Raw genomic sequence first — 13,618 nt, forward strand, 5'->3', positions numbered from 1 at the left:
ATTTATAAAAATGGATATTTTGATTAATTATTAATTATATTATATTACTTTTGTTTTTTTGTTTCTATTTCTTTATACTGTCTATTTCCAAAAACCAAATAAACCTTTAGATTGTGCTTTCTTTCTATTTTCCAATGATGGGAATTCGCAAGAGTTAAAAGCCAAATCAAAGAACATTGGCTTGGTTGTAGTTGGTTGTAATTGTGGTGGATATTCAACCAATTTCTTTTCTTCCAAAAATGATGCATCATAATTTTCAATACCACTTAATAAATCCTTTGATTTTTCCTACAAGAAAATAAAATAATCATAGTTGGTATACTTTTTTCTTTTCTTTTTCTTTTTCTTTTTTTTTCTTTTTTCTTTTTCTTATTCTTACTGATGATTGAATTGTTAAAGAATTCATTTGATTCTTTAAATCTTCATTGGTTGATAATTGTTCCATAAAGGCATTGGCATGAATTTGAGATTTAACCTTGTTGACAAGATCTTCAAGATCTGTTGCTGATTTTACAATATCTTGACTCTTGGTGATCTTTTTGATTTGTTGAACGTTTGAGAGGATCTTTTCAATGGTTGCATTGGTTTCTGACCATTTCTTGGCGGCGAGGAGGTTGAGACCAATGAAATAGATACGATAGGATCTGAGGAGCAAGAGTTGGGCTTCATTGTCTTTTGATGCAACCAAAGAGGAAGCCGATGAAGAAGTGTCTGGACGATTGTCGACCATTGATGTAAAGATTTTGATTTGATCGCCATAGATACGGACCAAATCTTGAACGCCAACCTTTTTCTTTTTTCTAGAGATGGAGAGATCCTCTTGACTCTTTTCTCCATTCAAAAATCTAAAGAAAATCTTTGATAGAATTTGATTTCTTTCATATAAATATTTCATCTTGTGATAAACTACAAATGATAATAATGTCTTTTGATTCTCTAATTCAATTTCTGATTTTACTGATTTTGATTTTATATTCTTAAAAGTAAATAAACAATATTAATAAAAGGAATGTTTATGCTTTTCATATTTTTTAAATTACATACTTGTCTTTCAATATTAATAAAATCATTTTTAATAACACGTTCAATTTGGATTAATTGAGCAATCATCTTGTCAAAATAAGGATATCTTTTCAAATGATCTCCAGTGATCTTGTTAAATTCCTTTTCAATTGAATCATATGTAACCATTTGAGTTCTAACCTTTTCAGATACCTTGATTTGTTTTGATCTCCATGTAATAGTTTCCATTGGTAATGATGTTTCTTTGTTTTGAATATTTTTCTAGAAACAACAAAAAAAAAAAGGAATTAATAAATAATCTCTTTATCATTGTTCTTTTTCTATTTTCTATTTTCTCTTACAGATAATTTAGATTTAATATTTGAAATTAAATCATTTGTATTGATTGGATCTGGAATATTACCAGCATGACGAAGATTGTATTGACAGTATCTATCGATAGTTTGACTTTCTTCAATCTTTTTCTCATAGATTTGTTTGAGTGAAGAGTCACCAATCTCGATCAACAATTCAAAGATTGCCTTGGCAACAATATTTTCATCACGAGCTTGAACCCATTGTTGAATGTTGGTGTAACGAGCAGCCTTGATCGAGGCAGCATATGCTTGTGCTTCGGCGATAGTGTAGTCGTCGCAAGTGGCAACACAAAACTTCTCCAATTGCAAGGCATGTTTCTCAGCCTTGAGGAAACGACGTTCCATGTGATGATGCTTTCTTGGTGCATCCTCTTGTTCGTCTTGCTTCTTGAGATCCATAGCGTATGCCCAAGCACGTTCAGTCTTTAACAAAACAATCAACAAATAACGTGCATCAATCACATTCTTTGGGTCGTTGATCTTGTTTTGGTACACCTTTTTACCCAACGATGTCTTTAGTGCCTTTCTAACACGTAACAATCTACGTGTCAAATATTGACGATATCTTTGATAATCTTCAGTTCTAAGACCAAATTGTATCTGTGATGTTTGTGATATATTTATAACTAAAAAGAATAATAAGAATAGAAAGAACAGAATAGATAGATCAAAAGATTAGTTTCTATTTCAAATAGTAGTGTCACAACATCTCAAAACATAACAACATACTATCTAATTTGAGTTTTGGTGTTTCTGATCCTCCTTCCATTCTCTCCTTCTTTATCTCTTTGTAGAATATGATTGATCAACAAGTATTAAAATATAATTTTTGAAGATAATTAGAAGTGTGAAGTTAGAAAAAAAAAAATAAAAAAAATAATTATTCAAATTTCAAAAGGAGTCAAAGTCAACCAAAGATGGTTATTCATTCATTTTTTATTAGTTAGTTTATTAATAATCTTTGTGTTATTTTTTTTTTTTGTATAGAGATAAGATAGATAGAGAGAAATGGAAAATAATACTACTATTGTATCAGATGAAGAAGGAGAAGATAATCAACAACTACAAGACAATAATAATAATAATATAAATACTAGTACTATTACTACTGATGTGACAAGTACTACTACAACCAACAATGCATTATTAGAAGAACAACAATTATCGGGAGGAGAGAGTGAGAATGAAGTTGTATTTATAAAGAAGATGGGGAATGATCATACCGCGTCGTCGTTGAATGAGTCTACCGATGCCAATAAACATGATGATGATGATGATGATGAGGAGGATGAAGACGACGATGCCGATAGAAGCCACAAGCATAGTAGCAGTAAGTCTACTTCTTTGTCGTCGTCTGTTACCAACATTCCAGTTAATGATGGATCCTCCTCCTCTTTACTCGATATGACTCCCATTGTCAGCAACAACGGTGGCATCGGTACCGACGGAAAAGACCAAGTTGGCGGTGGTAGTGGTGGCGGTGGTAGTGACAATACAGGACTGTTGTTGAACAAGAGAAAGATGGACGATGAAATTAGTGGTGGAGTTAATGGCAGTACAGGTGTTGATGGAAGTGATGTCGAAACAGAAGCAGTAGCAGCAGCAGGCGGTGATGGTGGTGTCAGTGGGGGCAGCAGCGGTAGTGGTGTCGTAAACGGTGATGTAGGAGGTGGTGAAGGTGGATCAACAACAACAACAACAACAACAACTATTGCATTGACTACAACAGCAGCAACCCTTCAAGATAATTCTAACAATCGTTATAGTAATAATACCAATACAACTGTTGGCCAATATTCTACTACATCTCACTATGATTCTTCAGCTGACAACTATCACAACAAACGTTATAGAAGTTCAATAGTTTGTTATAAATGTGGAGGTATGTAAAAAAAACAAAAAAACTATAATAATTGATAAATTAATATTTATATTAACAAATCAATTTAATATATTTATATAGGTGAAGGACATCAACAAATAGCATGTACATCAAAGTATCCATCCACTGGTGGAGTATGTCATAGTTGTAGTGGAAGAGGTCATATTCAATATAATTGTCCATCTGCCAAATGTTATAGATGTGGACAAAATGGACATCAACAAAAGTATTGTACATATGGACCAAGTGGTATGTTTAAAAAGAAAAGAACAATTTAGGGAAAACAATATATTAATTTTATTTATTTTAGAGGGAGGAAAACCAAAGAATGTATTCCCATGTTATGCTTGTGGAAAGGAAGGTCATTTGGCTAAAGATTGTGATGTTTGTTTTACTTGTAAACAACCAGGTCATAAATCAAAAGATTGTGATGTTTGTCATACTTGTAAAGAAAGAGGTCATAGAGCAAAGGTAAATTATTATTATTATTGAAACAAAATATATATATATATAAATATATAGAACCTTATTTTTCTAATTGTTTATTTTATTTTTAATTTAGGAATGTCAACTATGTTTTGAATGTAGAAAGGTAGGACATAAATCATGGGAATGTCCAGAAAAGAAACAACATCAATATGGTAACAACAATTCATCAAGTGGATGGTATCAGCAATCGAGTCAGGGTAATATGGGAGGATCATCATACGGAGGCTACAACATGAGCATGGGTATGAATGGAATGGGTATGAACAGCATGGGTATGAACAATATGAACATGAATATGAACATGCAGGGTGGTAATCCAAACTATGGTTATGCAATGCAAGGTTATGGCTCTAGTAACCTAAATAATAATAATAATAATAACATGCAATCTTATAACAATGGATATGGACAAAATAATTATTACAATGGATATTAAATACTTAACTTTTTACAACAACAACAAATATAACAACAAAAACAAATAATTAAAAAGGGTATATATATCCCTTTTTTTTTCTACAATATTGATGTATGTCTAATAATAATAATAACCAAACTAGAATTCTGTTACTATATAACTTTAAAGATGAAAATAAACAATATAATAATAAATAAATTTTGGTCCAAAAAAAACAAAAAAAAAAAAAGAAAAACAATGTCGATACCGTCATCGTAAATGGTTTCTTGGGTTTTGAGGAAGACCACGTCCTATGCAATAATAATATTATTATTCGTATATCCAAATTTAGGAGTGTCAGTAGTCCTATGGTTCATCTGTCCCCCACCACCACATGCATCGAGAAGACAAGTTCTGACCACCTCTCGAACGAGAGAAGAGGACTTGGTAGCGGGCCACTGGGGCAACAGGTGGTTCAAATATTTTGTATAGAAAGGTTTTAGATGGATTGAGTGCTTAACTCAAAGTTACTTTACTTTGAGGGGGCGGTAATTCGATTAGACATTCATCAGAACATTACGATAACCGATTACGGTGTCTTTGCTTCCCAAGAAACCAAATTGACTCTCAACTATAGTTAGTCAATTCCATCAAATTGCCTACATAAATGGAAGGATGAATGTTCAATAGTGAGCTTCTTGGGAATTCAGGGTAGTCGATGATTGCACATCAGATTTAATGAATTGAATAAAACCATACTACCGCCACCTCTGTAAAGAGACAGAAACCCTAATCCCTTTTATTAAGATAATGGACCATCGGTGCGCGCGCAAACTCATCAACAGTTATCAAGTCTATGGAATATTCTGATGTTTTATTACGATCATTCCAATAAACTCTATGTTTTAAATTCAATCATATGTTTAAAACATATCTTTCGCCCACAAATCCAGGGGTCCTCTTCAAACCTACTATTTAAACATTTAAATCTTCTATTTTCATTATTATTTTTATTATTTCCTAACCATCATCCACATTCCGAACCCATACAATCCCAATTTATTTATTTATTATTCAATATTATTCTTGTAGTTATATATTCATATATATAATATAGTAATTTATTAGAATATTAGAATCATCTAGAATCGTATTCGATCGTAAAAAAAAAAGGTAGTTACAGCTCTTTAAAAGAATCATTGAAAAACTCATTTAATTTTGTGTAAGCCTATGACCAAAATTGGCGTCATTTGTTCATCACCACCACTTTGGCACAACAACGACGACGACGACGAAATGTGATACCAAAGTACTTTGAGTAGCCAACTAGGTTAGGTCAAAGTTACCCTTTTTTTGATTTGTACAACCCCCTCTCTCCTCCTTGGTTTTTGTATCGACATGTAGTGCACTCTCACTTCCTACTTATAATACCTTCCTTTTTTGATTAAATTAAATATTAAATACTAAATGAGTTGGACGGAAAGGAAGGGAGACGGAGCCCCTTTAAACATTATCCCCACCCCTCACCCAACACCAATAATATTATAATTATTACAAAACACACCACAACATTTATCCATTTATTTCTTTCTTTACTTAAAATTACCCCTACTCTACACTCTACTCTACTCTATCTATCTGAACTCATACCACCTTATTTTTATACCACAAACAAATATATTTAAAAATCCCCTTATTCTTGTTGTTGTTGTTGTTTGACGACATTTACACTCCCTACACCCTACCCACTCTTGTCTTCACACGCCAGCTTCGTCTCCTTATCTACTCTAACACTATCTTTTCCAAAAGTTTTCAAAAAAACACACACACTCAGAGTTAATTATTCACCACTCAGAACCACTATCTACTACTTTACTTTACTTTATTTCTTCATTACTTCAACCAGACAGAATTTTAACCATTTAAATTAGTATTTTCCCTCTCTTTCAACCCTTTAAGAATTTAGTAATATAGTATAGAGAATAACAAAGTGGTCATATCATATATAAAGTTTATAGATTTTTAGATTTAACCAGAATGATGTTTAAATCAGTGTTTATATTTCTTCTGCTTGCTCTTTGCTTGCATAATACATCATCTACAAATACTACAACAACACCAACACCAACTCGTAGACCAATTAAACCAAAGGCAACAGCACCCAAACCAGTTTTGAAATACAATCTACAAGGAAAGTTTAAAATAGTTCAATTTACTGATCTTCACTATGGCGAAGGTGAGGATGAAAATACTCAAACTTATGCAATTCAAGGTAAACTAAAATAACAATAATATTAGTTCTATTATTCAAAACCCTAACCTTTTTATATTTCTAGAATTAATTATGGAAAAAGAAAATCCAGATTTTTGTATGTTTTCAGGTGATATGATCAGTGGAAATTCAAACAATTTCGATAAAAATATTAGTTTATATTATTCCATGTGGGATATGTTTACTGAACCTTGTTCAAAAAGAGGAATTCCGTATGTATCATCAAAAACAATGAAAGAAAGGAAATATTCTAAAATTTTAAATTTGTATTTTTTAGATGGGCAATTGTATTTGGAAATCATGATGGATTTGGACCATGGTCAACATCAAGATTAATGGATCTTGAATTATCATATAATTTATCATTATCTCAACGGGGACCTGCAGACATTGATGGAATTTCCAATTTTGTTTTGGAAATCCAAGGTAGTAACTCTACACAACCATCGTCTCTGATGTACATGTTTGATAGTGATACTACAAACTGTCAAGGTGAAGGATGGTGGGGATGTATCCATGAGAATCAAGTAGCATGGTACAAGAATCAATCGAACCATTACAAACTTCCAGCCATTTCATTTGTACATATTCCACCATTTGAAGCCATTGAATTGTGGAATGATCATACTATATATGGCCAGTTTAGAGATACTGGAGTTTGTTGTTACTACACTGCCGATAGTGGGTTTGTATCTTCAATGCTCGAGCAAAAAGATATCAAAGGATTGTATTTTGGACATGATCACGGTTGTGACTATCACGGAGATTATTTTGGTATCGATATTGGTTACGGAAGAAAAACTGGGTATGGTAGTTACAACACTGAACTCCTTCACGGTGCCAGATTGATCCAACTCACCGAATCACCATACTCTATTGAAACTTGGATTAGAAATGTAAATGGTGATATTGAAGATCAACCAAAACATGAACCAAATCGTCAACAAGCTTTACCTTTAACTTGCTGTACTACTTTAGGTAAGAAAATTAAACAAAAAAAGGAAATTTAAAAATAATATTTTTACTTACTTTATTTATTTATTTATAGATAATAAGAATAATAGATTTTGGGGTATTTATTTAGGATGCTTTAGTGCCATTCTTTTTGTTGCATTTGTTATTCAATGGTCTGGAGTTACCAAATATATTTCATAAATAATATTAAAATTAATTTAGAAAAAGAGAGGGAAGAATATTTTTGATACAATAGCAGTGTGCCATTTATCTACTACTTTCTTCTTGTTAACGATATATCAAACCACTTGTCCTATACAATTAGTACTATCAAACAAGTTGTGTTACAAATTATAATTTGTAAATAAAATAATAAAAATCAATCATTTTAAATCATAATAATTTATTAAATATACTATAGTAATTCCAACTGGAAGGTTTACTTTTTAATTATTTTATTTAAATTAATTATCTTTTTTCTTTTTTCTTAAAGATAATGGGGTAAATCTAGGAGTTGCTTGTTGAGTAGTGATTTGATTGGAAGATTTAGTTGATTGTTCATCATCTTCTTCTTCAAATGGATCTTTGGTTGATTTTCTTTTCTTTAATTGTACATGATTATTATTCTTATTATTCTTATTATTATTATTATTATTATTATTATTATTATTATTACTTTTACTATTACTATGTACACCGTTTGTAAATGATTTGGTTGGAGTTTTCTTTGTTGGTGTAATTAATTTTCTTCTTGCACTATATGATTGATCTTCTTCCTCTTCTTCTTCCTCTTCATCTTCATCATCATCATCACTACTACTTGAACCTGAATCGTCACTATCCGAATCATCACTATCACTATTATTAAAACTTTCATCTTCTTCCTCGCCTGCAGATTCCTCTTCTACTTCTTGTTCCTGATCTTCTTCATCTTCCTCATCTTGGTATAAAATAATTTTCTTTCTTGTTCTTCTTCCATTGACTTGTAAAATATCCTCTTCTTCTTCTTCTTCTTCTTCCTTTTTCTTCTTTTCGTCATCCTCTCCTAAATCCATCATTTCCTTTTCACCTTCTTGTTCTTGTGGTTGACCGTCACCATCAACGACCACCAACTCTTTTGATTTTGGTTGTTGTTCATTTTGTTTCTCTTTATCTTCTTCTTGTCCTTGTTCCTCTCCTTCATCCTTTATAGAGGAAGAGGTCGAAGCTTGTGTAATTGTCGGTTGTTGTTGTTGTTGTTGTTGTTTCTTTGTAGGTGACAAGACATTCTCTTTTTTCTCTGATTTCAAAGAAGAAGAGGATGTAGAGGATGCAGAGGTACTAGTATTTAGAGTATCAGTTTCAATTGATAAAGATTTAATAAGAGATGATATAGAATCGGAAATGGTAATATATGGATCCTTTTCATGATTCTTGATAAGTATTGTCAGTTCCTTTTTGATCATTTCCGTGATACTCTCAGTGTCACGACGTAGTTGAAGAAACACGGTTCGTTTGTTGATATTCTTGTCTTTAGAGTATCGCTTGAGTGCCTCTGAGTTTTGGAGTCGATCCTTTGCTTCATTTCTCAAACGTTGCTGTACACCAGACGTCGACATTTCGTTTGATATGATTGACCTAATCTTGTCAAACGTGCCATTGTTTTTGAGAATGTTGAGGATCTGTGTCGACGTTTGTTGGTAGAAACCAAATTCCATCGTTCCAAGCGATCGCAATATATCGTCAAATGGATCAGTACTTCCACCACTACCACCACTTCCACCACGAGCTTGATGATGTGGTGGAAGTGATTTATAACCAGACATGTGTCCTCCTGGATGATGACCATGTCCTTGACCCTGACTATATCCATGACCATGGTTTGGATGCATACCATGCATGTCACGTCCACCACCTCCTCCACCACCACCACCTTCGAATCTATCACTTCCACCAGCACCTCTGAACCTAGTGTCGCGGTACCCTCCACCACCAGCCGCTCCAAAATCATAGGATGCAGCTCCACCACCACCACGGCCGTATGATCCTTTAGATGGTCCGCGTCCAGCTATATAATCATAGTCGTAGTCATAGTCATAGTCGTTATTACCATGGTTTGGTGGAGGAAGGTGATGCTTTGAGTGTCGATGTAATGTGGGATGTCCACCACCACCACCACCACCGCGATCTCCTACTGCAGCCGGGTATTGAGGAGGAGGAGGACGTACAATTCCACGATCTCTATTATATGGATCATCGACAGGTCTAAACTTTCCAAGCAATGATGATCTACTATCATTATCATATCTTCCAAAATGTCTAACTGGTAATGGTAATGGTATCTGTTGTTGTTGTTGTTGTTGTAATGGAGGTAAAGGTGAAGGAGGTACTTGTTGTTGTTGTTGAAGTGATGGTTGTTGTGGTTGTAATACGGGTGTACTCTCTATCTTGTCCCATTTAGATTCTTTATGTTGTGTCGATGATGATGAAGATATAGTTGTAGGTGTCAAAGGAGCATGAGAAGGTTGTTGTGAGTGTATCAAACCATAATTATCCGATACCAATGGTTGCACCAATGGAGTTGTAGATATAGATATGACTGATGGTGTTTGTTTATCCCATTTTGATTCTTTTGTTGTAGTTGTAGATGTTGTTGTAGATGTTGTCGTAGATGTCGTAGATGTTGATGAAATTAAACTATCACCTTGTGAAGAAGAAGAAGAAGAAGAAAAAGAAGAAGAAGTAGCAGTAGTATTTACACTACCACCATTCATTCTTTAACTATATAAATATATATATATGTATATGTATGTATGTATTAACAATATCTATCTATGATATGATCAATCAACCAATCAATAGTTTTTACTATAATATATATATCTTGGTTTGATGATGTGATGGTTGATCAAAGAAACAAATAATGTTATATTCAAATTTATGGTTTTACCGTTGCAAAAATTATGCCGCCGAAACTGATCAAAAACATATCATCATTTTAAAATTTTATCAATAATAATAATAATAATAATAATACCTCTTGGTTCTTATATATATCTTAAAAGATAGATAGATAGATAGATACATTGCAAACTATAGTTTCATGATAGGAGTTTTGTGTAGCAACATACTTTTAAATTAATTGATTTTTTATTTTTATTTTTTTTTTTGAAAGGGTAATCGATCTTTGTCCCGACCCACATCATCATCATCTTATTATTAATTTCAATGAGTTTTAATTAAATTTGTGTACAACAAAAAAGAAGTAGAAGAAGAAGAAGAAGAAGGGATGGAAGAACAATATGGTAAAACCAAGATATTATTTGATACATTTGTATGCGATCCTATACCTGTAAATAGATTTATATATCGGTCCTGGTTGGAAGGACTGACTGAAAAGGAGACAGCAGCAAGAAGAGACTCTATTGAAAAGTCTCTCATATCACCACTCAATCAAAGTATTAGCGGTGTCTCTACATCTGCACTATCATCACTTTTACCAAATACTTTTGTCAACAACAACAACAACAATGTATCATCAAATAACCTACAACAAACTAGTAGTAGCAATATTAATAACAACAACAACAACAACACATCAATGATCAATACAACTACAATGATCACAAATACAAATATGATACCAGGTAGTAGTAGTAACAGTAACAACAATAGTTTAAATAGTACATCTACCAATATTGCAACCACTGCAACGTGGCAACAACTACTCGAAGAGACAGAAGATCAATTTAGAAACTTTTCACTCTTGCGCAACGTGTTGGAGCATCCCAAGACACTATCTCCTCATTCAATGTTTCAAGTGGATCCAACGTCAAGAAGACTCTTGATAGAGGGTTACTATGACTTTGACGACACCTTTATCAGAGAACTGATTGGTAGGAAGCTTACAAGTGGTCAACGTCGTGATCTCGATGACACGAGCGAAAAGTTAAGGATCAGACTATCAACTTGTGAAAGACAATTTGACAATCTAAAGAGAATATCAAGATTGGTATTTGCAAATATCAAATCTTCCCCAATTGATTTAATAATCAATGAATTTTGTTTATCAAGAGATTTATCAAAGTATGTAAATATAATAGAGTAATAATAATAATGATGGTTATTAACTCTTATTCTTTTTCTTTTTTTCTTTTTCTTTAGAAAATATATAAAGATATTATTCCTTTGTTTTCATAGAATAGATATATCACATAAAAGAATACAACCTTTAAATACAGGAGATTTAATGAAATTGGCAGAGATTGTGATGAATAATTGGGGTGACCCGTTACGTAGTTATTCGATGGAATTGGAAATCAAACTAAAAGAAGATGTTAGAGATTTAAAGGTTTATCTTTCAAAGGATATTCCAGAAAGATATTTAAAGATGATCAAGGCTAAATACCAAAATCCATCCAGTAGTAGTGTTGGTCAATCACCAAAGATAAACTCTTCTCTAAATTTACCTTCACCACTTTTAATGAATCAACAACAACAACCTATGACGACGACGACTACTACAACATCAACATCAAATTTAGGACAATCAGTTCAACCAACACCATCAACTCAATCAAATAATACTAGTTTAAATAATAGTAATAGTTTTATCAATACTCCATCTTCAGTTTCATCTGCCATTCCACCATTACCAACATCTGCATTTTCACTTGCTCAACATGTACCAGCCATCGTAGGAGCTGATAAACTCAAAGCATTGGAAGGTAAATTCAAGTCGATACTCAAGGGATTGTTGGCTATTGGATCTAATCTCTCTGATAGCAAAGAGTTTAGAAATCTTTTTGAAGATATCATTGAAAAGATTGTAGACCCTCTTTTACGTATTGGTATGACCACAAATGAAGCCGATACCTTTTTCGTCTTTCTTCGTGAATCATTTTTACCAGACAACCTAGGTCTCACTCTTCGTCATAAAGATCGTTTGGTTCATAATTGGAAAAGTTTCCTTGAAGGTATGAGAGCTATTGTAATTTATTTATATGATAAATAAAAAAGAAATTAGGAAATAGTTTGTTTATTTAATTAAATTGTTGTTGTTGTTGATAATGGAATTGATATTGGGGTACATGAAATGACATGAATAATGGATTTTGACCTTGTCCATTAATATTATTATTCATTTCAAAAGAGGAAGAATTATTATTATTATTATTATTATCAAACAATAATTGATTGATTGGATCATTCATTGGAGAAGGTCCATATGTACCTGGACTATTATAGTTGATTGAGGGGGATGTTGAAAAACCATTTAAAAATGATGATGAATTGGTTGTTGGATGTGAATATGACATGTTATTTGCAACCATTGGAATTGAAGAAGAGGAAGAAGGCAAAGATGAAGAAGAAGATTGTACATTTCCTCTATGATTTCCTATTGATAGATTTGGTGAAGATTTTGATAAACTATTCAATTGGTTAAATACAGAATTAAAAGAATTTCTTTTTGGTGGATGTTGAACTTTTTTGGTTAAACTATTCTTTCTTGGTACTGTTTTAAATTGTTTAACATTATTAAAATTTAATGGTTGTTGTTGTTGTTGCTGTTGTTGTTTTTGTTGTTGTTCTTGTAATTGCATTTGTTGTTGTTGAAGATCATTTTGAATGAATTGATGAAACTTTAAAGATTGACATGGAAATAATGTTTCAAGAGTTGGTTCAACATATTTAGCTTGTTTGGAATTGGTTGGTTGAGCTGTTGTAGGGATAATTGTTGGTTGTAAAGATGATGATGGTTGATGAATATGATCATTTAAATTGGAAGTATTCTTTTGATTTGATTTATATCTAAATGTTGAAATGATTGGATTATTCTCATTTGGACTACTGTTTTGGTTGGTTGCAACTGAAGTGATAAATTGATTTAATTGATTTGGTGATGAAATATGAATAATAGTTGGTGAATTTATTGGTTCCATCTATATTTAAATGAATAAAAGAAAGATGAATAAATGGATATTTTAAGAAATGGTTTGGTGCAAGGTTTAACCAATTCTATTTTTAAATACAAAGAGTTAACATTCATTAACTGTTGTTTGTTGTTTTTTTTATTTAATTAAAAAACATTTTTAATGAAAAACAACAACAGTCAATATTGAAATATTTCTATCCATCTTCATCTCACACACACTCACAAGTTGATTGGTAAAAGATAGATAGATAGATAGATAGATTAGATTGATATTAATTTTTTTTTTTAACATTATTTTATTATATTATTATTATTATTATTATTATTATTA

General features: G+C 32.1%; 6 protein-coding genes across 6 annotated transcripts; 3 read left to right on the plus strand and 3 right to left on the minus strand.

Moving 5' to 3' along the window:
• Positions 1 to 81: 81 nt before the first annotated feature.
• srp68 (signal recognition particle 68 kDa subunit) lies at positions 82 to 2,148 on the minus strand (the record flags this gene model as incomplete). Its single annotated transcript, XM_004356225.1, has 5 exons — positions 82 to 288; positions 380 to 976; positions 1,045 to 1,284; positions 1,365 to 2,005; positions 2,109 to 2,148. 5 exons carry the CDS (start codon positions 2,146 to 2,148, stop codon positions 82 to 84), a joined length of 1,725 nt encoding a protein of 574 aa, XP_004356278.1.
• Positions 2,149 to 2,387: 239 nt separating this feature from the next.
• On the plus strand, positions 2,388 to 4,186 carry DFA_08795 (uncharacterized protein; the record flags this gene model as incomplete). Its single annotated transcript, XM_004356226.1, has 4 exons — positions 2,388 to 3,261; positions 3,343 to 3,510; positions 3,572 to 3,732; positions 3,824 to 4,186. 4 exons carry the CDS (start codon positions 2,388 to 2,390, stop codon positions 4,184 to 4,186), a joined length of 1,566 nt encoding a protein of 521 aa, XP_004356279.1.
• Positions 4,187 to 4,405: 219 nt separating this feature from the next.
• Positions 4,406 to 7,574, plus strand: DFA_08796 (uncharacterized protein; the record flags this gene model as incomplete). Its single annotated transcript, XM_004356227.1, has 6 exons — positions 4,406 to 4,422; positions 5,276 to 5,307; positions 6,174 to 6,419; positions 6,484 to 6,631; positions 6,697 to 7,397; positions 7,468 to 7,574. 6 exons carry the CDS (start codon positions 4,406 to 4,408, stop codon positions 7,572 to 7,574), a joined length of 1,251 nt encoding a protein of 416 aa, XP_004356280.1.
• A 263-nt stretch (positions 7,575 to 7,837) lies between these two features.
• Positions 7,838 to 10,126, minus strand: DFA_08797 (uncharacterized protein; the record flags this gene model as incomplete). Its single annotated transcript, XM_004356228.1, has 1 exon — positions 7,838 to 10,126. The coding sequence occupies one exon, from the start codon at positions 10,124 to 10,126 to the stop codon at positions 7,838 to 7,840; it is 2,289 nt and encodes a 762-aa protein (XP_004356281.1).
• A 515-nt stretch (positions 10,127 to 10,641) lies between these two features.
• DFA_08798 (uncharacterized protein) lies at positions 10,642 to 12,334 on the plus strand (the record flags this gene model as incomplete). Its single annotated transcript, XM_004356229.1, has 4 exons — positions 10,642 to 11,438; positions 11,517 to 12,079; positions 12,164 to 12,300; positions 12,329 to 12,334. The coding sequence occupies 4 exons, from the start codon at positions 10,642 to 10,644 to the stop codon at positions 12,332 to 12,334; spliced, it is 1,503 nt and encodes a 500-aa protein (XP_004356282.1).
• A 60-nt stretch (positions 12,335 to 12,394) lies between these two features.
• DFA_08799 (uncharacterized protein) lies at positions 12,395 to 13,294 on the minus strand (the record flags this gene model as incomplete). The annotated part of the gene is made up of 1 exon (XM_004356230.1): positions 12,395 to 13,294. One exon carries the CDS (start codon positions 13,292 to 13,294, stop codon positions 12,395 to 12,397), a length of 900 nt encoding a protein of 299 aa, XP_004356283.1.
• Positions 13,295 to 13,618: the final 324 nt, after the last annotated feature.

Source organism: Cavenderia fasciculata, assembly GCF_000203815.1.
Source record: "Cavenderia fasciculata unplaced genomic scaffold Scf_ET2XIPL01COFD4-5, whole genome shotgun sequence".
Classification (NCBI taxonomy): Eukaryota; Evosea; class Eumycetozoa; order Acytosteliales; family Cavenderiaceae; genus Cavenderia; species Cavenderia fasciculata.